This window comes from Rhinolophus hipposideros (genome assembly GCF_964194185.1).
Source record: "Rhinolophus hipposideros genome assembly, chromosome: 18".
NCBI lineage: Eukaryota > Metazoa > Chordata > Mammalia > Chiroptera > Rhinolophidae > Rhinolophus > Rhinolophus hipposideros.
Window position 1 is genome coordinate 4865362 of NC_138064.1, and position 26079 is coordinate 4891440.

General features: G+C 46.2%; 2 protein-coding genes across 7 annotated transcripts in view; one reads left to right on the forward strand and one right to left on the reverse strand.

The window, feature by feature from the left end:
- ZNF277 (zinc finger protein 277) overlaps window positions 1-12297 on the reverse strand; it is a 79757-nt gene extending 67460 nt beyond the window's left edge. Inside the window, exon 1 of one of the 3 annotated variants that reach the window (XM_081079740.1) lies at window positions 12026-12297. Coding sequence is in view for 1 of the 3 variants with exons in the window: in XM_081079739.1 (XP_080935865.1) it covers window positions 11309-11399 (91 nt within the window). In the remaining 2 variants the exon portion in view is untranslated. Of the gene's footprint in view, window positions 1-11308; window positions 11517-12025 lie in introns of those variants that run through there. The other 2 variants (XM_081079739.1, XM_081079741.1) reach the window with 2 other exon arrangements.
- DOCK4 (dedicator of cytokinesis 4) overlaps window positions 11654-26079 on the forward strand; it is a 365769-nt gene continuing 351343 nt past the window's right edge. For all 4 annotated transcript variants that reach the window (XM_081079735.1, XM_081079737.1, XM_081079736.1 and 1 more), the window contains exon 1: window positions 11654-12048. In XM_081079735.1, the coding sequence (XP_080935861.1) occupies window positions 12012-12048 (37 nt within the window). In that variant the 5' untranslated portion in view covers window positions 11654-12011. The remainder of the gene's footprint in view (window positions 12049-26079) is intronic.

Below are 26079 nucleotides of genomic sequence, written 5' to 3' on the forward strand. Positions count from 1 at the left end.
GAGGTGACATTGGTTTATAATATCACATAAGTTCCAGGTGTACAACATTATAATCTGATAACTGTATACCATGGCGTGCTCAACACTCAAAGCCCAGTTTCCATCCCTCACCGTCCATTTGACCCCCTTCCCCATTTCGCCCTCCCCTACCCCACATCCCCTCTGGTAGCCACCACGCTGTTGTCTGTACCTCTGGGATTGTTTCTGTTTTGTTTGTTTGTTTCTTTGTTTTATATTCCATGTATGAGTGAGATCACACAATTTTTGTCCTTTTCTACCTCACTAATTTCCCTTAGCATAATACCTTCAAGGTCCATCTATATTGTCACAAATGGCAACATTTCATTTTTTATGGCAAAGTAGTATTCCATTGTAATTTTTCACACATCTTTATTCAACAGTCAATGGACACTTAGGTTGCTTCCATATCTTGGCTAATGTAAACAATGCTGTGATGAACATAGGAGTAGATATATCTTTTTGAATTAGTGTTTTCACATTCTTCGGAAAAATAGAAGTAGAACAGCTGGATCGCACAGTAGTTCCAATCGTTATTCTGAGGAAACTCCATACTGTTTTCCATAATGGCTGCACCAATTTACATTCCCACTAACAGTGCAGGAGGGTTCCCCTTTCTCTGTATCCTCTCCAACACTTGTTATTTTTGTCTTTTTAATAATAACCGTCATAACAGTGGAGCCACATTTAATATGAGAATCCTGAAGAAATGGAGAGTAGCCAGTTGGCTCTGAATACTGCTAACTACAAGTAACAGTGGTCCTTTGAATCATTTCTAAGCTGTTTAAAAAAACCTTTCACTAAAAAATCCCTTTGCATCACATTAGTTGTGGCTTTTACATCAAAGAGCTGCCTGGATCCATCATTTCATTAATAAAGAGTAATTCAGAAACTGACATTTCTGACAAAGATGCTATACACAGACAAAAAAAGAAATCGCAACTAACCTACATTCTTGAAGCCAATGAAAGCTGATAGAAGAATGTGAATTAAAATTTTATAACCTTAAATAATGCATTAAATAGCTACAGTTACCTGAGCACAGGCCTCAGGGCTCTGGAACAGTAGGTCAGAAACAGGTTACTTAGGAACACTTTCCTTTCTTATTGTCCAAGTTTCAAATCTTAATTCCAATAAATTAAAGGAAGGGACACAGAATAAAGAAACAAAAGACAATGATCTGAGGAGTACAATGTCTCACATCGCGCTAAAGTGGTAGGTTTTCTTTATAGATACTTATTTCCATGGACATTTTCAAAAGAAGTCTGGCTTTCTGGAGATAATGGGGGGAAAACGCTCCTCAGAGAATATCGCATCTCCCCGAGGCAGAATAAACACTTAAGGTTGTTGTTTTTACCTTGTGCTTGATTCTCTACACTTAGTTTTTTCTCCACTAAGGGCAGAAAGTACAACAGGAAAGCTATGAAAGTGAAAGACAATGGTTATTATTACAGATACACGAGGGATATCTCTTCTTGAAGGTATTTACAGATGGAATTGCTTGGGAATGTCTCCGCTCTTGACAAACAGGATCTGTTTAGGGAAGATAACCCCGATTGGCATTTCCCACGTCACATTGCATCCCATGCAAAGTGAATAGGCACGATCTGAGAAAAAGGTCGGGTAGTCAAGTATTTGGGACACTGCAATTGAATACGTATCTCTCGGACATTCACAAGAAGTGCCACACTGATCTCCTGAAGTGAGGAGGTTCTGCAACTTCATTTAACTCGGTGTTTGCAAATTATTTGATCCTGAAATCCTCTTAGTGCAAAAAGACATCATAATACTCTTCTGTCTTATACTCTGTGGAGTCCGGGAACACTGTCCTGAGAAAGCAGAAACAGCACACTGGATTTCTGTCAGCTCTACTTGCTTCTATCACACAGATGAACACAGTGAGAACACGAATTTCTACGAAAATATCTCAAAGCACGATGGCAAAGACATGAGTTTCTTTTCAGTCCATTACTTAAAGGCTTAGTTCATTTTAAATTCACTTGGGCTGTAAGAACACGTAAATTCGTACTGTTGGAGGTACTGTACTCTGGGTTTCATCTAACGAAAGGAAAATAGGACTGTGCGCTATAGAAACAACTATGACTGCTGATACCTGAGAATAGCATATTAATGGGGAAATTACTAACAGTATAATTTAATCTGCTCTGTCAATAAGCTCGAAGATGTTTCACAAGGAAAAGATCAAGAACAGGAATCTTTCTCTGAGGCATCAGATTCCATGCACTTGAGGGGTCATGAAAAAGAAAGGGTGTTATCACTTTATACTTGAGAATTGTATTACAACGGGCTGATTATTCAGGATTAATGAGCCCTGGGTCAGGAGTTCAGCGGCCATATGGGGATCCATAATGAGTAGCTTGGAGCTGAGCCCCTGCCGGTTCAGCGAGTCAGAATGGCAGGGGGCCATGAGCCCACCAGCGCTTTGGCTCTGCTGGGGTTGGGGGGTGGCGGGGACCCCAGGCCAGCAGCTACGCATCAATCCAGGCTTCCGGTTTCCCCTCTGCAGGGTCCCACTGATTTCCTGGCACAAAGCCCCGATTTGTATTCCTTTCCTCGCAGCGGAGTCCTTGCCCTGTTGCCTAATTCCATATGCTGTGCCCCCGTGCCTCACCCAGGACCACGGGCCTCTAAACTTGCTCCTCTCAGCCTTTCAATGACTGGGGTCCTCACCCTACAGTCCAGCTCACTCGTGGTCGTGTTCTCGCTACTGACAGACTCTCTTCTTGACCAAACTTCAGTCAGGCTCCCTGGAACGCTTTTCTCCACCAGGCCTGGCCAGACCTGCATAGCCGTTTTAGCAAGAATCCTGCTAAGTCAGTTTAGAGAAAATCCTCCACCTTCCATATCTGATGGGCTTCCTCCTGGGCTCCAGGTGGGATCTTATCACCCTGGCCTGACTTCAGCAAGGATCTTATCAAGTCGGTTTAGCCAGAATCCCCCTGACGTTTCCTTTTAGTAATTTCCCACCACCCAACGTGCCACCCCTCCCCCTGACCCTCTTGGCTAAAAATCCCCTTTTCCTTGTATTTGGAATTGAGCTCAGTACTACTCTCAGGTCTCTTTCCCTCTATTGCAATAGTTCCTGAATAAGATCCCTTTCCACTGCTTTAACTACTGTCAAGCTCTGTAATTTTTCCTTCTCTAACACTACCTCCCTACCAGATCTCTCCAATTGTACAGTAATGGAGGCCTGTCTTACCATCTTTCTGGTGTTTTCTGCCGACAGTTGGCTGGGCCTTTCTCATGACAGTGCCCAAGCAGACCCCAACCTACCAAAGACAGAGTCTTCCTAGGTAACCTGCTCCGTCCCTGCATTTTTTTTAAGCTCAGGAATTTCCTGACGTCACTGACACGGGCATATTATCTAAACCTAGTGTGGGTCTTCGTGATCCCTCAGCTGTCCCTCTTCAGGACGCTGTGACCTGACTAAGCTTTGCTCTCGTCCTTGCCCTTCAACCCTTCAAGCCCCCAGTCGGCAGTCAGCGTCTGACATTTGGGACTATATGATCTAGCTTCAGTTGACCTTGCCAGACTTCTTTCCACTGCTCCCATTACCGACCATGTTTACCCCAAAATAAGACCTGGCTGGAAAATAACCCCTAGCATGACTTTTTAGGAGGCCATCTCCTGAACATAAGCCCTAATGCGTCTTTTAGGGCAAAAATTAATATAAAACCCGGTCTTATTTTGGGGGGAAACACGGTACCATTTTCTCCAGGCAAATGAATTGCCTTGTTACTTGCTGTATATGCCCTTAGTTTTCCTATTGCATCCTCCTTTTGGCTCGGCCTACATGGCTTTTCCTTCCTCCTGCATGTCCAAATCCTGGTCAACCTCAAGGCCCAGTACCACTTCCTGGGTGTAATTTATCTCCATCCCTGCCTGCCTTCCAGTTTTATTAGCTTTTTGTTTAACTTACTGCCCTAATTTGTTTCCCCTTCACTATGGTTATTGTGACTCACTTGCCGCACAAATTTCTCTCTTGTTAACTACGTGATATTATGGATGTGTATTGAATAATCAACACAGACCACTATATTAGTTTCAGGTGTGCACATAATCTCTTGCTTAACTCTATCTTGGCCACTCTGGTGGTCCTTAACACTTTTTAACTTGTAACATAGCTATTTATGTATTTCTTAGCTCTTCCCTATTGGGCCACATGATCCTTGATGGAAAGACCGGTCTTATTTTCATCTCTATATTCCATAGCATTTAGAAAACAGAGGCTCGCGCATAGCAGAGGTTTAATGAAAATTGTTGAATGAACTAAGTCTCAGTTCTATCGATCTCTTGCTCAGCTTTGCATAGTTTATTAAGAAATGGAAAGGAGAGGGGTGGGTGAGATGGGATGCGTCCCACTGACCTAGCCACACGCTCTTGGATTTAGAGACCCCCTAAGTCATCTATCACCGAGCGTCTCCACCCGTTTTCTAAGTGGCTACTCCTGACGGATGACGCCCACGTGCGCAGCTAATTCTCAAGGGTATATACCCAGACGCACGTTTTCCTTTTCACACAGACTCTGGGATATGTATACTGTGGATTCTCTGGCTGTAAACCTACCTCTCCTTCTTTTGAGAGTTGGAAGATGCAGTTGGGAGAATGCTAATATAGGTGAATTCTCCCATTTACAAACCAGGAAATCTTACCACAAGTGTAAATAACTTCTCTAAAATCACACAGTCAGAAGCAGAAGTGAGATTCAAACCCAGGTCGCCTGACTCCTTGTCCAGGGAGCCTTACCCTGAACAATACTGTCAACGGGCACTGCCGCTGGAAAGGTAACTCCAAGGCCCAGCGGATCATTAGTGTTACTTTCCTTCCTGTGGGTGCATATGTACAGAGTTTACAAAAGTCAGTGATAAACTGGATTGGAAATTCCAATAGGCTTTCAGACCTGCCTTTCCTTCCCCTCCCTCTTGCAGTGGTAGAAATTGTTGTATGGCGCTTCAGCAAAGAACGCTTGGCTGGTATGAAGCTACAGCTCAACATTTCCTGCGATTAACTGCTTGATAATGGTAATTACGATTAGTGGGTACAGGATATTTCCTTTTCTAATCGGCTATTACTGATGACTAGCAGCTTGTTACATAATAGAAGACTGTGTTAAATAAATAAACACAAGTACAACTCTGAGGTCTTTCTCTTAAAAAAACAATCTAAGTTTTTGGATAAAAACACTACAAAAAAAACCACATTGAAAAGCTTTATGCACCTAGCTTCTCAGTCAGTGCATACAAGTTACAGATTCAAATGTATACACTGCTTCCACAGGGTGATATGGAAACACAAAGGACTCTCTGTGAGCTCTGGTAAAAGATGAGCGTGGAGCCCCATCAACTATATGTCCCCATGGGGAAGGCCCAGCACAGAGCCAATTCCCTGTCACCACTCAATCAACACTGAATGCCATCACAGCCTGGCAGTGTACCAGCAGGTGAGGTGATCCAAAGGTATGTATAACAGTACCTGTGCTTAAAGGGTTTACATATTATACAATCAGGGCTATGTCTTGATTCTGTCTGTAATCATCTTAAAGTCATATCTAGACTTTGGTAGTAGCAGCTGTTGGAAATAATGAGGTCATATGACTTGCATAATAATGAGGTCACACAGGTTTTTTAACATCTGTCCCTGATTTCCTAGGGTGTCAAGGTTTAGAGTGCTTTCACAACTCTCACCTCCCTCAACCTCCCAATAAGATCGGCATTTTCAGGATGAAATCGAGGCTCAGAGAGGCTAAATGATTTTTCCCAGGTTCACACAAAGTAGAAAATTCAAGATCAGAATCCAGGGTTCTGACTCCTAATCCAGTTTTTCCTTCCATACATTCTTCCTCAATGTATTGATTAATTTAAATTACTACACATGCAGAAAGCCTAAGAGTATCCAATGTCTGCTTCTATTGCTTAAAATACTCTACCACTTCTTAGTTGTTGATTCCAACAAGAAAAAAGCAGAGCTTTAAGTCCTGTATGATTCTAGAAAATTTTGCTTGGTTCCCAGAGATAAAGACAGTACCCAACCCCAGTTAGCTATCTTACAAATAAATGCCACTGGCCACACACAGAGGGCTGCGGACATGTACAGAGAGGCGTAAGATCGATCTGTCAAATACGTCTCCATTTCAGGGAAAAGCTGCCCTGCTCACTGTTGGGTCAATGAGGTTAGTAGAGCACAGTTGTTTGGGTCAGTAAGAGATGACAATTCTTTAAGGTACTGTCAATGAAATGCCAATCCATTCAGTCTGATGAGTTTATTAAATCATAGCAAAAACTGAACCTTAACTCCGTGGCGAAGTTCTTCAAGAACAGCTAATAGAAGCATTTAAAGATTCAATTGTTGGAGATGGCACTGCTTATTTTTATATACCCATGGGTTTACGTTTAGAAGAAAGTCTCCCTTTTATCATATGAATCTCATCAACATCATCATCAGCTATGAATGTGACCAAATCATCGTCCGTGTCTCAGGATGGGAAGTGCACGGGTGTGTGTTGTGGAGGGCGGCGCTACGCGCTGTGTGATGGGAGGTCGTGGCAAGGCAATGCAAAGCGGTGTAAGTTTAGTGTCTGACGCTGCAAGTACCTACCAAAATCAGTTTCCTCCTTTGTAAATCAAAAGGGGATCATAGGAGTATCCCCCTCAGGGCAGCTGTGAGGACAAAATGAACCCAGACTTGGGAAAATATTTGAAACAGTACTTGGCACCCGTTACTGCTCAACAAATGTTAGCTCCCGCCAGTCACCAGTATTGTAACCCCTCCTTTTATAATCTCTCTTCTTAGTATCCTCTAAGCTGAGTCCCACTTATTTTTATAGGAAAACAAAAGGGTGCTGTGGCGGAGGCCCCTTCAAAACCCCAGCCCAAGACCACCAGACTGGGTTCCTATGAGTCTTTTTCTTCCATGACATCCTCTGGCTGGGAGCTTGCAAAGTCATCCCAAAACCCGGGGGCTTCTTGCTGCCTCTGAGTGTGGGTGTCTGTGTGGGGAGCTGGGAGTGAGGGAGCAGCAGGGGAGGGAGTGAGGAAGGGTAGAGAAAACAAACAGCTTTCTGAGCACATAGTTGCAATTCTAGTAAGGAGCCCCCCAGATTCCATGAATGCATGGGCAACCTAAGCAGTATTACCAGCACATTCTTAAGCTTCCCCTGGGCTACATCACCCTTTAAATTGCTTCCTAAGTGAATAGAGAATCCGAGAGCAAGCAGTTTTCAAGTTCAATTAGGCACACTTGTATCTTTATACTGAAAGTAACTAATATTTACCGAGGTCTAACTTCATGAAAGGCAATATGCTGGGCTTTCATAAATATATCATTCAATGAAATAACCACAAGCACTCTGCAAAGTCGGTATTATATCTGCACTTTCATAAATGTAGCAGCATGTGCAATTAAACTGTTACACAGCTACGAAATGTCAGAGGTGAAATGTAAACAGTTTTTCCAAGAGAGGGTCTAGTCCTCTTTCCACTGTTCTGTCAAATATGTGAGACTTGACTTAAGCATTAACGCTGGAAATATGATACTGTGGAAAACTAGATAAGAGCCATACAGATATAGGGGATGCATTTTAAGGTCTACGAAACAGCAATGGGTTCAAGGTTATAAAGGACAGATTTGAAGTATTCTTTTAATCATTATCTAAACAGCATTAAAACTTCAAATCTTCATGAGGATATTTTGTATCAGTTGGCGGGTATAACTTTCACAGGAATAAATTACCTACTCAGGTTTTAATTCTATTTCAATTTCTCTGCTTAAAATAGCTGCCATTTTATGTACTTTGAATAGATTTCAAGCAGATTCTAACCACTGAACTCTTTCAGTGTTTCTGACAGGCAGCTGTGTAAAAGTCAACTAAGACAACTCTTGCCCTCCAGATGTCCACAGTCTACTAGGTAGACAAAGCTGCCACCAAATAGTTCCAGTCTGACACTGGAGATCTGGGAAGGGAAGCAGGGTGACTGAAGATGAGGTTGGAAAAGAAAGTGAGAATCTCAAATGCCACACCAGGAATCTGGACCTAATTATACATGCATTAGAGCGATACTGAAGATTTGAAGTGGAGAGCCACGAATACATTTGTGTTTTAGAATGTGGATTAGGGGAGAGAAAATCAAGTCAGTGAGATCAACAGGAAGCTTTGCCAATTGCCCAGGCTAGAATTCAGTTCCGGTCAAACATTATGTAAACACTGACAGTTAGGACAGTTTTAGTCCCTAAGAGCACAGTTTGGAGGCTGGGGGACACGGGTAATTCAGCAGGGATGGTGACAGTCAGAAACGGAGAAGTGGCTAAAGAGATGGACTGAAAGAACAGATTCAAAAGATTATTTCAGGCACAGAAAAGTAAGACGTGGTAACTGATCGGATTCAGGACCTGAGGGCAAGATAGGAATCAAGGATGCTTCCCAGGTTTCTAGCTAGGGCTTGATGCCATTTATCGAAACAGGAAATACAAGAATGAGGAACTAATACCACTTGCTGCCCCCATTTCTCCTAGAGAGAGAGACATCACAAACGGGTGAATCAGGTGTCCAGAGGAAAAGCATTATAAATCCAAAGTAGCATTACCATAACCACCACCTGCTGGGCATGCATTTGCGGGGGTGGGGGGTAGGGAAGTGGGTAGTGGGGGGCATTGAGTGTCAGAAAGTTACAAATGGAGGCACAGGTTTACACTGTTGGAAGAAATCATTTCAAGTCACAAAAATGTCCTAAAAGTATGGTAAATTACTAATAAACTAGAGATGTATTATCTTACTGCCTTCTAATTAAAAACAGCAAGAGAAACAAATACCCATGCCACACTCCAAGTGTGAGAAATGTTGAGTCCCTTTACTATTAATGGATCTGTGCTTCATTTTCGAGGACAATGAAGACTCCTACTTACTGTTGAGGGGCATGGAAAGCAGTGTTCTTTCCGGAGGGGCTGGGGTTTCAGGAAGTCTGGTAACACAGGGAAGGTGCCTACCTGCCTGCACTCCACCCAGTGACTGGTTAGAACGACAGTTTCTATAAAAGGACTCCCAAGTTCCTCCTGTCCCAGGATATTAAACATACACAGACATTGTAATTAAATACAGACATCGTAATTAAAGCTAGAGGAAAACCTCTCAAAAGAGGCAGTTTTCAAACAATTAATGATCATACGGGGAAAGACATACTTGATAAGCTAAGTGGCTGCTTAAAAAATATGAATATGCTTTTAAAATCATTATTTCCACTCAACATTTGTAGGGAGGCTTTGAAAAGCACTGGATAAAGTCTTAGAATGATACATCACTTATTAAAGGGATTTTTAATGATAAGTGTACCTTATAAGAATGACACAAACATCAACCATCAAGCTCTCCCATTGATTGCTACAAATCAGTGAGAAAACAGTGGGTGGTTCTGAGCCAGGGTGAGAACTTTCTCTATGTTACAGATACTGCAAATTCACTGCTGCCCAATACCTCTGTTGAAAACAAACTGGGACCTAAAATTAAGGTTTCTACCAGTTACTTAATTGTATCCACTAGTCATTTAATATAAACACTGGCCCTAGATTAATGATTCTCAGGAAATAAACACCCAGTGGCCAAGTATATGTGTATAAAGCTACTGCCTCATTACTGAAAGACTAAAGCCACACTGTGGTCATTAATAGGGAATGGTTAAAGTATGGCACATGCATATTATGGGGCACAGTAGGTGCAGTAAAAAAAGAAGGGAGCAACAAATGTACGGATATGGTAGAGTGTGTATAAGAAATCATTGGGAAAGAAGATTACAGATCTTTGATCTTACATGAAATGATCCCTTTTTATTTTTACAAACCGAAAAGCGTACAGATGTGTGTTACAGGAATGTCACAAAGAGCACACACCAAACCTTAATGCTTGTGTGGGAGTGGGAGACGTGGACGAACTTTTGTTTTTTACCTTACATACTTCTGAATGGTTTAAAGTGTTTATAATGAAAATTTTTATAATTTTAAAATAACTAATGCTTTTTGAATTGTTCTTCAATGCTTTTGAAAAGCAGATCCTGTTTTCCTTTTGTGAGTTAATCTGTGAGATAAATTCATCAAAGTTTCCATCTTCAGATTTTAAACTGGTAGCCGTTTGGAACTTGTGGATAATCTGGAAAACTTTTATAGACTGTTATTATCAGCTTAATAGCCAACTGTATGGTGTGTAGGGGGTGGGTATCACAATATTTAACTCAGGAGCTTACCAAAGGTTTCTTTGGTAGAGGTACTGAAATAAGTTCAGGGCTAGGTGGTTCCATTGATGCCAAGTGGGAAGAAAGTACACTTTATCTCTGAGCTGCTCGGATAAAAACTTAAGACTGTGAAAGCAGTAAGAAGAAACCAAACCAAACCAACCAAACAAACAAAACGTCAACAAGGACTGAGAACCAAATTTAAACCCCAAACTAGGTCCATCAGAAAAACACAACTTGCTCTGCTAAATTATCTATCATCAGGGCCAAAAAAGAAAAAAAAAAAAAAAAAGAAAAGAAAAGAATAAAAGGGCGTGGGTCGGGCGGGACAGACCACAGGTAAAAGAACGGAGTTAGGAATCCTAAAGACAATTCCCCTGCAGCTTTCCAAGTTTGGAGTCTGCTCCTCACAGTGGATCAGAGGGCATCTTGAAAGTCAGGCAGGGCCAAAGTCGCTGTGATTTTCATAACCATCTTCAAATTGTATGTGAAGTCACAGGGCAGGCACCACTTTCTTCTTTCCCTGAAGCCCTAGCCTGGGAAGACTTCCCTCCCAGGCCCCACACTGGACCCTGAAGCCCCCTCGGGGCGGTCACCGCGCGCCTCCCTAGGCGTCCTCGCCAGCACGCGGCGTGTCCCTCGTGAACGGCAGCGACCCGTCTGCAAGTGGAAACCCGCCCGAACCAAGCCCCCAAGGCGGGCAGGGTGCCGGCGAGGAAGATCAGTTGCTGATCCCAGTTAGGATCACACACGCGCGAACCTGACTTGGCCCACGCCCACTCAGCCGCGAAAGCAAAGTCGGGAGCTGCACGCGGAAGACACGCGCCCAGGGAACTTCCCTGGCTGCCGAGAAGGCCATGCGTCCCATCGCCTCCTCCCTCCCCAGCCGGCCGCCCCGAGTCGCCGCTCCCGACCTGCCGGTACCGGTGGGCCCGCGCGTGGCGCCCTCGCGCCCAGGTGGCCGCAGAGCCCGCAGGCTTCGGAGGTGCGCCCGGCGGCCACGGCACTCGTGGTCGGAGACAACACGTCTCCGCATCTCGGGGCCCTGCACTCACCGGCATCACTGACAGCCCCGGCTCCGCCACGTGCACCATCCACGTCCTGCTCCGCTCGGGGAGCAGCCCCGTGGGCCAAGGGAGCAGCCATTAGGGCTGCGGAGTAGAAAAGGGAGGGCCGAGGGGCGGGCGGGGCGGGTGCGGACGGGAACCAATCGCCACGCGACTGGGGGCGAACTCCCCTTCTACGCGGCGTTTCCTCCACGCCCACGTCGTCCTGTCACGCCCAGCACCAATAGGACGCGGCGAGCGGATTCTAATCCCCGCCCCTAACCGCTAGCGCCACGCCCCCTTCTGGGAAGGCGAGGCCCAGAACTACAAATCCCAGTGTGCTCCGGGGGCGCTGGGCGGGGAGGGCTGGCCGCGGCTCGGGCGGGCGGGGGAGCGCCGGAGAGTGCCCCGGCGTGTTCGCTTAGTTCAGTGAATCAGAACAATGACTGCGCCGCCGGGTCCTGGGGAGCGTCTCGGAGGACTGTGAGCGGCCGCCGCCGGGAGCGTGGCGGGCGGCGCAGCCTGGGCCGCGCGGTGTCAGCGCTGGGCTCCGGAGCCTGCGGCGCAGACCCTGCCCGGCGCCCGCAGCCCGCAGCCCGCGCGGAGCCGCGGGGCTCCAGCGCTGCAGCCGCTCCTCGGCAGCTGTGCATTGTTGTGAGCGGGGCAGCGGCCGGGGATTCCAAAGCCCGAGGACCCGGGACCCTCCCGAGCCATGTGGATACCTACGGACCACGAGAAATACGGCGTGGGTGAGTCCCCGCGGGGCCAACTTTTATTCCGCTCGGGCCGGAGCGGGCGCGCACGTCGCGTCCTTGTCAGCCGCGGTCCTGTGGCTCTTCCCGGCGGGAGACGCCTGCTCCTTGCATCGCGCTGCGGGTCGGGCTTCGGAGAGCCGGCGGCGGGCGAGGGCTGCGCGCCCGGCTCTCCCCGCTCCTCCGCCCGGCGCTCGGGGCTCGGGGCTCGGGGCTCGGCGCCCGGCTCTCCCCGCTCCTCCGCCCGGCGCTCGGGGCTCGGCGCCCGGCTCTCCCCGCTCCTCCGCCCGGCTCGGCGCTCGGGGCTCGGGGCTCGGGGCTCGGGGTTCTGCGCTCGGCGCTCGGGGCTCGGGGCTCGGAGCTCGGAGCTCGGCGCTCGGGGTTCTGCGCTCGGCGCTCGGCGCTCGGGGCTCGGGGCTCGGGGCTCGGGGTTCTGCGCTCGGGGCTCGGGCTGCTGGAGCCGCCGGCTGCGGAGTTGGAGCGGCGACCCGGCGTGTGTGTCAAGTTGGAAGCGGAGGGCGGACGGCGTCCCTGCTCTGCCTCCCCTCCTCCCCACGACGGCCGTGCGCCGCAGCGATTCCCGGGGGCAGAGCGAGACGGCGGCCGCGCACGGCGGGCACCCAAACGGGAGGGGGGCGCACCGCTCCCCGCGGGCGCCGCTCGGCGGGCACCGAAACGGGAGGGGGGCGCACCGCTCCCCGCGGGCGCCGCTCGGCGGGCACCCAATCGGGAGGGGGGCGCACCGCTCCCCGCGGGCGCCGCTCGGCGGTCCCGCTGCGGACTGGGGCCGGGGCCGCCTCCCTCCGGTCCCGGGAGCGGGCAGCCTGCAGCGGCGGGGGCCCCGGCACATCTCCACATCTGCGCAGCCCTGCCGTTTGCTCCTCGGAGGGGAACGGCTATTTCAGCACTCTTGTTTTTTCTGTTGCTGTTTTGCTTTTTTTTTTTTTTAATTTCCTTCGGGCCCCCCTCCAGCCGGGCGAGCGCCGTGGGGGTGGTGACGGACGACAGCTGTGCAGCGGTCCTGGGGAGGGGTCTCGGGAAGCCTGAGTCTTCCCGGCGAGGACACCAGTTTTAGGAAGGGGTTCCCGTGACGCCGGCGTTGCGAGGAAAGGGACCAGGGCAGCGCTCGCTGTTCCGTGCAAAGGTGAACAACAAAGGACATTAATGTTGACGGATGTGTACGCGAGTCTTCCCTTCCTTTCCCTCCTCCCATTTCAGGCCGATGACAGTTCCCGTTTTTGTTGTTTGATTTCAGCTGGGTCGCCCCTTGACAGTCACGCCTTTTAGGGCTGCGACTATTAGGAAGCCAGGCTCTGACAAGCCTGCGGCCGCCAAACGCAATGATAACCTCTCAGAAAGCGTTTTGGGTTTCACTAACAATCTTTATTTGTGACAATGCCCCGTCCTGCCGGTTGGCGTACTTTTTTTTTTTTTTTTTAAATTGGGTACGGATCTAGTTATTTAGATGATATGTAGGTAAATACCTACATGTTCTCAATTCATTTACCTGTAATTTAAAAAATCTGGAAAGCTTTTCTCAGGACTCATAGTCACAGGGGACTTTTTTTTTTTTTTCTTTTTGCAGCTTCGCTTGGGTATAGGATTTAGAGCCGACCCAGGACAGTATGATTCCATAGTCATCCCCATATTGGACATTAGCTCCCATTCTGCTCGTGACTGGTCGCACAATGGTTTGTCCTGGACCCACCTTTGGGAAGGGGTTCCAGCTTTTCCTCTCTTCAAAGTGTAAGGGGCAACCTTTGCCAGGCACTCTACTAGCAGGGAGTAGGTGTTGGTGATCATTTTCCCTCTCCTCACACTCACATTTTTAGGTGGTAGGTTAACCCTTGCAAAGAGAAGACGTTGTCTTTGCTCTACTGGTGAGGAACTGGAGCGCCCCTCGTCACCCGGTTTAAACACTCGGTGTAGGAAGCACCCACCCATCCAGTGACACCGTCCTGCTTGGAGCAGATCCCGGTAGCTGCTTTCTTCCGAGTGTTAAATTATACACATTATGGATGGGACTTATTTTCTTGATTTCATTACGTGCCAGGTCACAGCTGGGGAGCTGGTATTGATTAGCTTTTCTCTGGCCTTTCTTTACAAGCTGTGGGCAGAGGTTCATAGAACACACTCTGGGATTTCCTGGAATGGCAAACCGGATATTATCAGTTAAGTGTTTTGGGCCGCAGCAGATATACCTCGGTTTCTTTGGGTGGCTGTGAGTTGGTTGCAGAGTAGGAGGTGGAGTGGTGAGCACATGTTTGGGGAAAAAGAGGTTGAGTGATGTCGTGCGGGATGGCCTGAAAGGTCTCTGCTCCTGCTCCCCACATAAGAACGCAGGACACGGTGAGGCCAAAAAGGAACACCCACGGAGCCATAGGTAGGGAAGTCATACCACTATGGTCTCACTGGAGGCTGGGTTTACACGACGTGCGACCTGCTGTCCGCTTTGCTGCCAACCGACCGACTCTCCTCGACTCTCCTTACTCTCCTTCAGTCTCCTCCTTCACTCTCCTCGGCTCCCCTCCGTAGCCGCGGCAGTTCTATCAGTGGCCAATGGCTTAATGGCTACAGCTGATGGCCAACCAGCCACAGCTGATGGCCATCCACTATCCGAGCCAGCACCTCTCCACATGAGGCCGAGAGCCTGGAAACTGCTTTCTGGGGCTCTGTCCCCACAAGTGAGATGAGAGGTGAGAGCAGAGAGGTCTGCTGTGCTCACTTATACAATATCACACACACAGAAATTTAATTTTTGAGCATGGGAATGTTTAGTTGTTTTTTAGAACCCATCTGTTCAGTGTGTGTGTGTGTGTGTGTGGTGAAAATTTTGCTAGGATACTTATGCGTGGACTTTATTTCTCAGCGTTGAGAGAACTATTTATAGCTACCTATGCTGCAACTTTTCTTTTTTTAAATCCTTGGTTAGTGTATGTGCTTTTCTCATCTAGTTTTTATAAACACTAAAGTAAAGATATTGTATTGTGTGGCTGATATCAGGTGTACCAGTAATTCAGTTTCCTCACTCTTTGAAATAAATTAGTCTTTGTATTGTAACTTGGAATACCCGAAGTTTCAGCACAAATTGTCTATTTCTACAATGATACTTCTTATCAACCACCAATTATATATGAGATAATTATGTCTCTTTACATATTTTATGTTTTAATTTCAAGCAACATACTATAAACATGGATAAAATTACTTGTATCAGAGATGGAAATTTCATCTCAAACCTGCTGTGTGGGTACTAGCTCCTCCATTTAATTGCCTAATGGTCTTAAAACAATGCAAACTTATACGCCTAAGTGTTCTGATTCTCAGGGCTTGGAAAGGTACAGTGACAAACTTATAGTCCTGAGAAATAGGGAGCCTCATCTTGGTAAAACCTGTTAGTAGGCACACCAATGGTCATGTTTTATCTTTGAAGGTTCTGGTTAGCTGTGGCTCCCAGTCTAGTCACTACTGCCACCTGTGTGACCTTAGGTAAATCACTTCACCCTCCTGGGTCCCAGCCTCTGGGTGAGATGATGTTCAATGTCCTTCCCAGACCTAATTCTGTAGAGCTCTTCCAAACAAATGCATCTTTTGGTTAGAAGAACTCCCCCATAGTGTAGAGATTGGTAGGAGAAAGACGCTTTTGCTGTGACATATTGCACCTAGTTTTTAACTAAGCTCAGAGGTAAGCAAAAGCTACCTGGCAAGATGCCAAAACCGAGTGCTGGTTGCTCACTTTTTCAATCTGTTTGATTCTCTCTCTCCAGTTGGAACTCCATGGGCAGTGACTAAAGCGCTCTCAATCGCCCCCTCACAAATTTCCGCATGATCACTGCCTGCCTCCTGCACGCCTGCATCTGCCCTACCCTTCTCCCCTCCCTTAAAGTGGTGGGCATTAGTCACAGAGAAAGTTAAGCCCATGGCAGGTCTGTTTCTGCGTTCATTTGTTCAGCAGGCATTTACGCCAGCGTTCCCACGTGAGCCCGTGAGTCTCACCTGAGCTGCAAACTGCACCTGTCAACCCTGGCCAGGTATTTGTCATGTGTGAGCCTGGGTCAGCTTAGAGGGAGACTATGTGCTGGATTGATCAGTGCAAAAAAGCGCAGGGAGCCTTCCCCAAGCAAAACTCACAAGGAGCTGACGTGAAGGTCACTGTGTCACTTTTCAAAGGAAGTGCTGTAGTCCTGGGATCCCTGAGTCCTCAGAAGTATTCCTGTCTGCCTAGTAGGAATCTCATTTTTTTTAATGCCCCATCTGTTCTAGGGGAAGAGGTATTTATACAGGATCTTTAGCTGCCATTTCCTTCAGAAGCGTGCTTTAATGGCAACCTGTGTGGGAGAGTTAGGAGGCAGTGTATCTTTGCTTTCAGCTGCTTTCCTTTTCTTAGCTAGCCGTGACTTACAGTGTTTCCTATTTGTGATACTATGATTGTCCAGATAACATGTGCAGCTAAATCATGATGTGCTGCCGGGAACTGTTTGTGGCATTTAGAGCCCGACACGGGATTCTAAACTTTAAGTGGGAAGGAAAGGAGTGATTTACGTCTCCAAGGAAAGTGCCACTGCAGGGCGGTGCGGACAGCACCACTATGGCAGCTGATGGCCTGGGTCTGGCCTCCCTTGGGAACGGCCTATCAACAGGTTTCCCTCTTTTGGTCATTCTCCTAAGTGCTGATTCTTTCACTTGGTCCCCACAGTAACACAGAAATGCTGCCTTTCCTTCCTAGCCTTGGTTTCTTCCCCAGAGGCTGTAGGATAGCTACTACAAAGGAGATTATAAAAGTTTCAAGGCACTTGCGCTTTTCCTCTACCTAGCTCTCTTTGGGAGACTCCAGTTTCAGACTGATCTTGGGTACGGTATGTCCAAGTTGCTAGCATAGTGGCTTTATGCTGTGAGCATATGCGGCAGAAAGACATTAAACTCAAGGAAACTCAACATCTTATGGCTGTAACCGTAATAGGGCTTGGTAATTGGATGTGATGAGATAGGCAAAAGAAGGAGTTCATGATGTCTTCCTGATTTCCAGCTCGAACAACTGGGTGAATGCAGACGCAGTCCAACAAAAGAGGCATTTTTATAGGCAGGGCAGGGTTTTGGTGTAAGATGAAGAGTTTTATTTGATCACCTAGAGTTTGCCATACCTGTCAGATATTCAGGTGGCGATATCTATCTAGTAGGGAGTCAGTCTGGAGCCAGCCAAGGAGAAAGGTTCTGTATTCATGAGTACGACTAGGGAATCATTTGGTTTACGTGTGACGACTAAAGTGATCCACCTAGATAAGACCTTATTCATTGTTTAGACTTTGATTATGTAGTCTGCTTGTCCATTCTAAGCTTTAAAGTGATAGGCCCTAAATTCCCAAAGAGCAGTCATCTTGGAGCCCTTTATTAATATGGGTACAGGGGATTTTAAGTAAGAAATATGAGCTGTCCATGTAGAGTGGGTAGGGAACTAAATTTTATGATATTTTCTTGCTTCACATTAGTGCGTTGCCTGGCTAAGGCATTAGTTATTTCTATTTCTGTGACAGTTCTCTTCCAGGCAAATATCTCATGCCAGATTGTGCATGTTTGCGAGATTTCCCCAACCGGATGTTGAAAAGCAGAATGCACAAGTAACATTTCAATAAACAAGATTTACACGTCCCTCAAACAGCATATAAATATATGCTCAGATAGCCAAAGTGGTATATTTGTATGTACAGACATTGCGTGTGTGTGTCTGTGTGTGGTAAAATATGTAATGTCTCTTAGGAACCACAGAGTAAATTTTAGAACTCTTACAGTTATACAGTTGCACTCCTGAAACATATGTGATTTGAAGTAAGGGATTTCAGCTTAAGATGGCTTTAGGGGAAGCCCAACATGGCCTGTTATCACTTCCCATTGAAATACCAATAAATTCACACAAAGAGGCAAACGTTGATAATATTAAAACTTAAGTCTGATAGCTCACTGACAAAATTCCAAGGAATTTCCCCACGTTAGGTGGAACTGGATTAAGAAAGCCAGTTCCACCTTCATTAAACACAGCAGCTTCGGTGACCTCTGTGACCTGAGAAGGGAGACCCATTTCCCCTCCCCACTGTCACCAGCTTAGAGCTCACCAGCTCCTGTCCTTTACTGCCTGAGGCCTCTATGGTCTTTGTCTCTCCCCACCATCTTTGTATTTCTGTTGAGAGTTGACCACTTCCAGAAACAACTGGGACAGGAAGGTAGGTGGTTTTGTGGGTAGAAAGGAGTCCACGAAGGATGTCACTTTGTCTTTGAGAAGTGTACTGTGTGGTTTTCAAAGTTGTTTCCTGGCCACCCTTGAAGTGCCACCGTAGCAAAGCTTGCTGGATGTTGTGGTTTTGCTTTCAGTCTGTTGGTGACAGATGAAGAAGTGGTGTGAGAAGAGATGATCTCCTGAATCGCCAAGCACCATGGTACATACCTGGGAACTTGGCCTGGAGCTGTGCACCTCAGCCAGCCTTTGAAGGAAGACCTGTAAGGAGGGCTGAAGCCACAGCTTTGTTTTAGCCCCATCCACAGCGTGCAGGGAGGTTCAAGACCCAGGCTGCACCAGGCAGTGATCATATTTGCATCCCCACTGACGAGGGAAGGCCACGAAGTCTGGAGACAGGCATCTGTCACTTCGTAATGAGCTAAAACGTGGCTGTGTCTTAGCTCTGCAGCAGGAGGGGAGAGCATGCCATTCACATGGGAGGCTTTGGGAAACTCCCAGTGTCACAAGCGTGTTTGTCCTCCACCCCCTTCATGTCCCCTGTGAGCGTCCCCAAAAGGAGAAGTTTGGTTGTGAAATTTGCAAGTCTTCCTTGAATTTGATAACCACTCCTCGCCCAAGTTGGGAAGCATTTTCGTAAACCAATTCAGTTATTGTTCTACTTTATGAGACTATTAATTGGGTATTCACCTAAACATGTCTCCCTGAAATCTGTAAGCTGAAATGTGGAGATGTGGTTCTATGTCTTTTTTTTCCCCTCCAAAATGGAAGACTCCTGTCTGTTGGGGTGACCACAGCGGAACATGTGTGGGGACATACACACGCATGTATATGTGGCACTTAGAACTAGCCCAGCCTAGATTGTGGATAAATCAGTTGTCACCGTCCTGGGGTGAGGAGAGGACCTGCTGGCCCTTCTCCTGATGGTCTCACGTCACTTGAAGAGTCTGGAGCTGCCTTGAGAGCAGGCTCAGCGGTTAGCCGGGCTCTCAGAATAACGGAAATCCAAACCACGCTTTGGCAGTTCTAGAAAGAATGAAGAGAGGAGAAATCTTGGAGGTTTGTTCCCTGGAAATCTGAATGACAAGCCCTAACAATAAGATAGGACTATTCCTACAGTATTCAACACCCAGTAGAAGTTTGCCTCTTCCTCCATTTGTGTTTTTCAGGAGAATTATGTTTATGGGAATTGCACTCTACATTTCACTTAATATGCCCATCCATCTGTACTTTATAGAAGTTGATTCAGGAGACCAAATATTTATGTTCTTAGCCCCACATTAGAAGAGGAAATATTATGTATAAATGATGTAAAAATTATGGTAATGAGTTTTAAAATGGGAAAATATTAACAAAAAGTGAAGAATTGGGACAAATAATTACATGTTCCAGAGTTCTTACAGCCTGTTGTAACAGTTGAGAGGTGGCATTTTTATTACTGTTTGTCCTTTCTCCTTTTTAATTTCCAAAATTAACATGAATTTCTTTTTTATAATCATAAATCTATAAACTCATAAGCTGAGCATTATTTCCTATATAGAGTTCGCTGTTGGGATTATAGGTTACACTGGCGGAAGCCGAGTCTGGAATGCCTGAATTTAGTGTCATTTATGTCCAGGAAGTACTCTGTTCCAAAGTTTCAGAGTACTTTCTGTGCTGTACTGGCTTCATTACTGGTGATGTCCGCTACTCCCCTCACTCTCCAGCAGCCACAGTTAAGCTTTTGGATGGCCTTGGGGTATAAGTCTTTGAAACATCCTTCTTTGAAAAAGAGCTTCAAATGGATTCATCTAAGGTAAAAATGCCGTTCTCTCCATAAAGTGTTCATTTAGAAGAGGGATGTTGGTGTCACTGCTCACCTCCCCTAGTTCTGTAAACTGTCCTGTGAGATTGTACGTCCTTGGGATAATTTATGCAGGAGAAACTTATCAAGGTAGAGAGGGAAGCACTTCAAAAGGTTTTATTTTGCAGTTATGGGGAAAAATTGCTTGTTCATGGGTGTTTCACACTGAATGTTTGTCACCCCCAAACATCCTACACTGAAGCTCTAACCCTACCCAGCATCGCTGTGTTTGGAGCAAGGAGGTCATCGAGGTTAAATGAGGCCGTAAGTGTGGGGCTCTGATTGGATAGGATTAGTGTCCTTTTAAGAAGAGACCCAAGAGAGCTTGCGTGCTCTCACCACACACCTGCCCCTGAGAAAGTCCATGGAGGGCACAATGGGATTTGGCCATCGATAAGCCAGGAAGAGGACTCTCCCAGAAGCTCGTCTGCGGGACGTTGATCTGGCCCCCAGCCTCCAGAACTGTGAGAAAATAAATTTCTGTTGTTGAAGCCACCCAGTCTATGGTATTTTGTTACGGCAGCCTGAACTAATACAGTGGATTAGAATGGTTTTAGGAGCTGTAGGAAGAGGCACAAAGAAAACTGAGGCCAAATCCTGGAGCTCGGTGTGATAGATGTGATCAACGTGGCTCTTTCCGTGGTCGGATCCCACGGCCCTTGGGAGGACAGGCTTCCCTGAGTCTGACTGTTTGATGACAGTTATCTACTGATAACTCCAGGCATATGTTTATTCGAATAATTGCACTTTTGCAAAATTGCTCACATTGTCTTAAGTCATCAAACCACTTTGGAGGCATTCAAAGCAACCAAGAGACGTAGGGTCTCGAAATGGTTAATTTCCCCCTGCTACAATTATGTATGAAAAACTCTGAGGTGGCAGGTTTAACCATCCAGGTTAGCATGTACAACAGGTAGATGAAGTTGGATAGAAATTTGGGTGGAGACATCACTTTGGTGTATTTCGGCCTGGTTGTTGAATGCCACCTCCCTGAGGAGAATAAAGCAATATTTGGGGGAAATTTTTCTTCCACTTTCTATCCTTAAATATATGTCTCCTGGTAGCAGGTAGCGCATTCCTCTAAGAGTTTACTTGCTGCATATTTTTGTTTTGCTTAGTGGTGATTATAATGGCATAGCCTATGACACACTGAGGGAAAAACTTAGGTTGAGTGATTGTTTACTGAGAATGCCTACTATGTGTAAAGCATCATGCCAGCATGATGGGTCATACAACGAAGTATAAATCTTGACAAATGGAGAAGCTAGAAATGCTTCATAGTTTTATCTCATTTTACACATTTTTTTTCAAGGTAGGTGTTAATCTGTTTTTGTTAAAAGAAATGGTCACTTAGGAAACATATCAGAGGGAAATCAGTGTGAAAGGTAAGACAGATATTTCCCCTCCAGCTTTAAAATGAAGATAAGGACTTGGGATGGTGACATTATTCGCTATGAGCCGGAGGAAACTGCCCTGTGGAGGGCGTGTCTCATATCCTGGAAAACTCAGAACTTGTACAAAAGAATAGAAGTTTCATTCTAAGACCCTCCCCATTCAAGTGAGTCACCACTGCGGAGCGTGTCCAATGTAAACCTACGTGGGGTTGTGCTTTAAATAGCTGGGAAATCTTCTTCCTCTTCCTACTGAGCAGTTTCCACCCCCACCCCCATTCCTGTCACTGGACAAACGTTAAGTATCTTAGACAATGGTTTGTCTTTTTCTGTGGTTTCCTTCTAAGATTGGGCAGAGGAAGAAAGATGGATTCCTTATTTATTATTATCCTTCAGATTTTGGGAGTGATCAATAAAAACCATGGTGTGTGTTTAAATGACAGAAAGCTAAGAGTGGGTAGGCAGAGGAAAAACTAGCTTTCCGATGAACGCGTGTGGGGCTGGGCCTGTGTGATTGGCCCCCTGCGTGTACACTGGCGCCTGACAGCAAATCTGCAGAGGGTGAGTGATTTGTTCAAGGTGACCTAGCTAAGTGGTAGAGCTGAGATTCGGAGACACTGTTGGAGCCTGCAGCCTGTGGCCCTGTCGTGGTACCATACTGCTACGCGCCCACAGGCATACAGCTGCAATCTGGGGCTTAGCCCCAGGTGTTGGGGTTCCATGGACAATGGTGAAGAAATTGCTCCCCATACTTTACTTTGAAACACGAGGCTGGTGTCAATACTAGTAATATGTGAAATCAGTACCCATGTTGTTTTTCTGTTCCAGCATTAGGCCCTGGGGTTCACGGTCAGCCCCACCCCACCATGCTGTCTGCCTATAGGTGGGGAATATGGAACTGTGGTGCTGGAGGGGCCATGAGGTGTTAGGAGATAAAGTGCCAGAAGGGTGGGGGACTAGGGTAATGGGAGCCCAGGACCAAACAGTACAGTGTCACCGGAAGGAAGTATGGTTCTGTGAGTGAGGAACCAGGAGGGGTCCTGGAGTAAAGTCCAAGTTGGCAGTGATGGGGGCACTCGGAGGAGAGCTAGGAAGGAGGGTGGGTCGGCATCGATTGAAGACACCATGGAAACCCTGATTTCTGAGGCTTGTGGTTCTGATGTTGGAAACCCTGGCTTTGCTTGTACCTGGGAGGCTCACTCTGCCCCATCTACGCTCCCTCCCGGAAGCCTTATCCTGCGAACCTACTGCCAGAAGCAGCCTTGGTGTGCTGGCTGGGTACCGCTTATCGGAATTACTGCAGGAGCTTCCAAATTTGTCCCCTACCTGTAGTCTTCTCTCTCTGGTACACACTTTGCATTTAGAGCCAAAGTGATCTTTTTTTTATAAAGCAAAGTTGTTGATGTGGTTCATCTGGGAAAACAAAAACAATCCCTGTGCAGTCAGGGTAGAGTCTAGAGTCATTTCATGGCACTCAAGCCGCCCCCCAGACCCGTGCTGGGCACTCCTTCCTCCTGAGCTCCATCCCCAGGAACCATCTCCAGTTTTTCAGGGGTTCTGTGCTGCCTCGAGGCCTCTGCATGTGCAGGAATTCTGCCTGGCTTGGCCACCCTCCTTCCCCTTCTTTGCCTGAAAATGTAACTGCTCTTCTCTAGAGCTTCCATTTCCACCTCCCGACAGAAACAGAAGCTGCTGTCCTTGCCCAGTGTGCACTGGCAGCCCTTGCCCTTTGAAAGCATCGACAGGCTCCTGCAGCCTGCGAAGGGGGAGGTGCTATGCCATTCAGCCTTGATTTCCCTGGAGGGTAACACAGAGCTAACTCTTAGTAGGCTCAGTAAGAGCTGCATCAGTGAATGATGTCTGAGTGTGTCTGGGGGGCTCTAACAAAATACCACAGACTGGGTACCTTCTTCACAACAGTTCTGGGGGCTGGGAGTTCAAGATGGCAGTGCGAGGATGGTCAGGTTCTGGTGAGGCCTTCCTGCCAGGTTGCAGACTTCTCGCTGTGTCCCCACCTGGTGGAAGGGATTGGAGAGCTCTGTGGGGTCTCTTTTATAAGAGCACTGATCCCATTCACAGGGGCTGTACTTTCATGACTTAATCACAGCCCAGAGGCCCCACCTCCTACAGCCATCGCGGTGGCCCTAGGACTGACGCAGATGCAGATATTGACAGTAGCCAGCGGGCTCCGTGGCTGACGGAGAGAACTCTAAGCTCAGAGCTCACTTTTTAAGTTATGGAGCAGGTTGTCCAGACTGCATAAACCAGGCTCCAAGGAGACGAAGGCTGCCGGACTGATGGGGGCATGCCCCCGACATCCCAAAGTGTGGGCCCGGCGGGAGACAAATGCTTGTTGGCAAAGTGACAGAATTTGTCAAAAGTTGATGGTATTACCCACATAAATTCTGAAATATACAGCAACAGCATGGTTCTGTTGGTTCTATGAGCATGTAAGATTGGCATTAAAAAATCTAGATAGGGAAGAAAAACAAAGTTGTGAGTGCAGTTTCATGAAGAAACCTAGTGCTAACCACTAAACTCTGTGAAGACAGGAATGAGTATATATTTTTTCTGTTTATTCTCTGCTCCTCGCGTAATATTTGATACATAATAAAGGACAGTTTATAATAAATGAATTTATAATATAAAAATAAAAATGAAATAAAAATAAAAATAAAATTTAGATCTGTGTGAACAGATCTAAATTTTTAATGGAGTGTTTGCGAGTGAAGTCTCTACACCAGCTTGTGGCTATTGGAGCCATAAAAATGCCAGAAGATGCTCAAGCACATCTGTTTGTCACATGCTCTGGCCACCGTGTCATGGTCACTTGTATAAAATCTTCTGGCTGACACTGTACCTTGGACATTTTTAGTGCTTCCTGCAAGTTTGGGGTGCTTTTCCAACGTTTTAGTGATTCAACTTTGCAACAAATGTTTCCTACCACTGCTCTTTCAGAATGAGAGTATCCTGAGATGGCAAGAAAAGCTGTTGTCAAAAGACTGAAACAAAACTGCCACCAAATATGTAATTAGCCATTGGCGAAAAACAGCATTTTCATTTACAACCAAAACAAAATGTATAGACTAGATGGCATGGTGAAGAGAGAGGCTACAACTGTCACGATAGCTTCCCATTTTCTATTTTTGTTTGCATTGTCTTATTCCTTAGAACATTTTCTTAGAAGCCGTCTGCCATGCTTCATGTGTTGCAGGTTGTGCTTGGCACAAGGCGGCTGGTTAGGGACTGTATCCACTAGGGAGAAAGGATGTCCTCTTTCTCATTTGCACAGTTGTGAGGTATGGGCTCTCAGGATTCCCGATCACTGTTCTTGCTGGCTGACCTGAGACTGAGCAGATCAACAGTTGGAAATAGAAAATACATTTATTTGGGTAAAATACTGCTTTTTTTGGTTTTATGTGATGAGGTTCAATCTAAGAGTTCATTAAAAAACAAACAAACAAAAACCAACAAGGAAACTTGACTGTGAAAACCAGTTTGAAAATCACTGACAGGGCAGGATGCCTGGCAATGAGACTGGAGCATTGCAGGTAAATTTATGTTCCTACTGGCTTTGAAATTACTGTCCGAATTCTCCTGGTGAGCTGCCATCGTTCTGCTCTCAGTGGCAGTGGAGGAATCTTTTGGTTTGGGGAGTAGGAGCTGTCGTAGAATTATTGCATTTTCCAGAGTGCATGTGCCGTGTGGCCCGTTGGCACCGTTTCTCGTGATGCAGTGAAGCTCTTCGTCTCTGAAAACTCTGTTTGTTTGCCAGCATCATACTAGAAAGTACCTACTTGAAAGGGTTAACATGAGTTTATCTCATGACAGTAAGAGACGAGGGCTCTCATTTTGGTTCTTCCGTAATAACTGTATGAACTGTACAAAAGCACGTATCTCTTAGGGTTCCTCTGTAAAATGAGAGTTGGATGAGGTGATTTTCAAATTTTCCTGAAATTCTAAGTTAGAGATTTCTTTGGGTACTCTGATTAGATGTCAATGGACTTTCTGGAATATTCTGCATGTGAAATGTTTTGGTTTGTCTTTAGGTAACCAAAGGTGAAGAGTCTGAGAGAGAGACTTTTGGTGGTCGTGTCTTCTGCCAGATAATTCACTGCAGCTGCACCTCTGTGTGTTCATTTGAAGCTCTCTGGCAGTTTCCTCTGGAATTTGGTTCTGTGAATTTTGGTGTTTGATAACTATCATGTAAGCCTACTCTATCACCCTAAGTCTTTCTATCGTGAATAAGGCATTCAAATAATTAACATATTCATTCCAAAGAACAAACTAAACCCTATACTCTATTTTTGAGTCACATTGTAGCAATTAAAAGAAAGCCCATTGGTGAAAGGGATCCAATTTGGAAATATTGCATTATTTCTGAAAGGCTTCTTTTTTAGTTGCAACAGAAGAGCTCAGGGATGGAAACACAATGTTACACTCAGCTGTCAAAAGGAAGAGAATCATCTTAGATCTCATTGCCCATCCAAATTATCACATAGACCATACTGTGCAAGACTGGCTACATTCTACCGACTGGTTACGATCTCTTCCCTAATTGGAAAAAA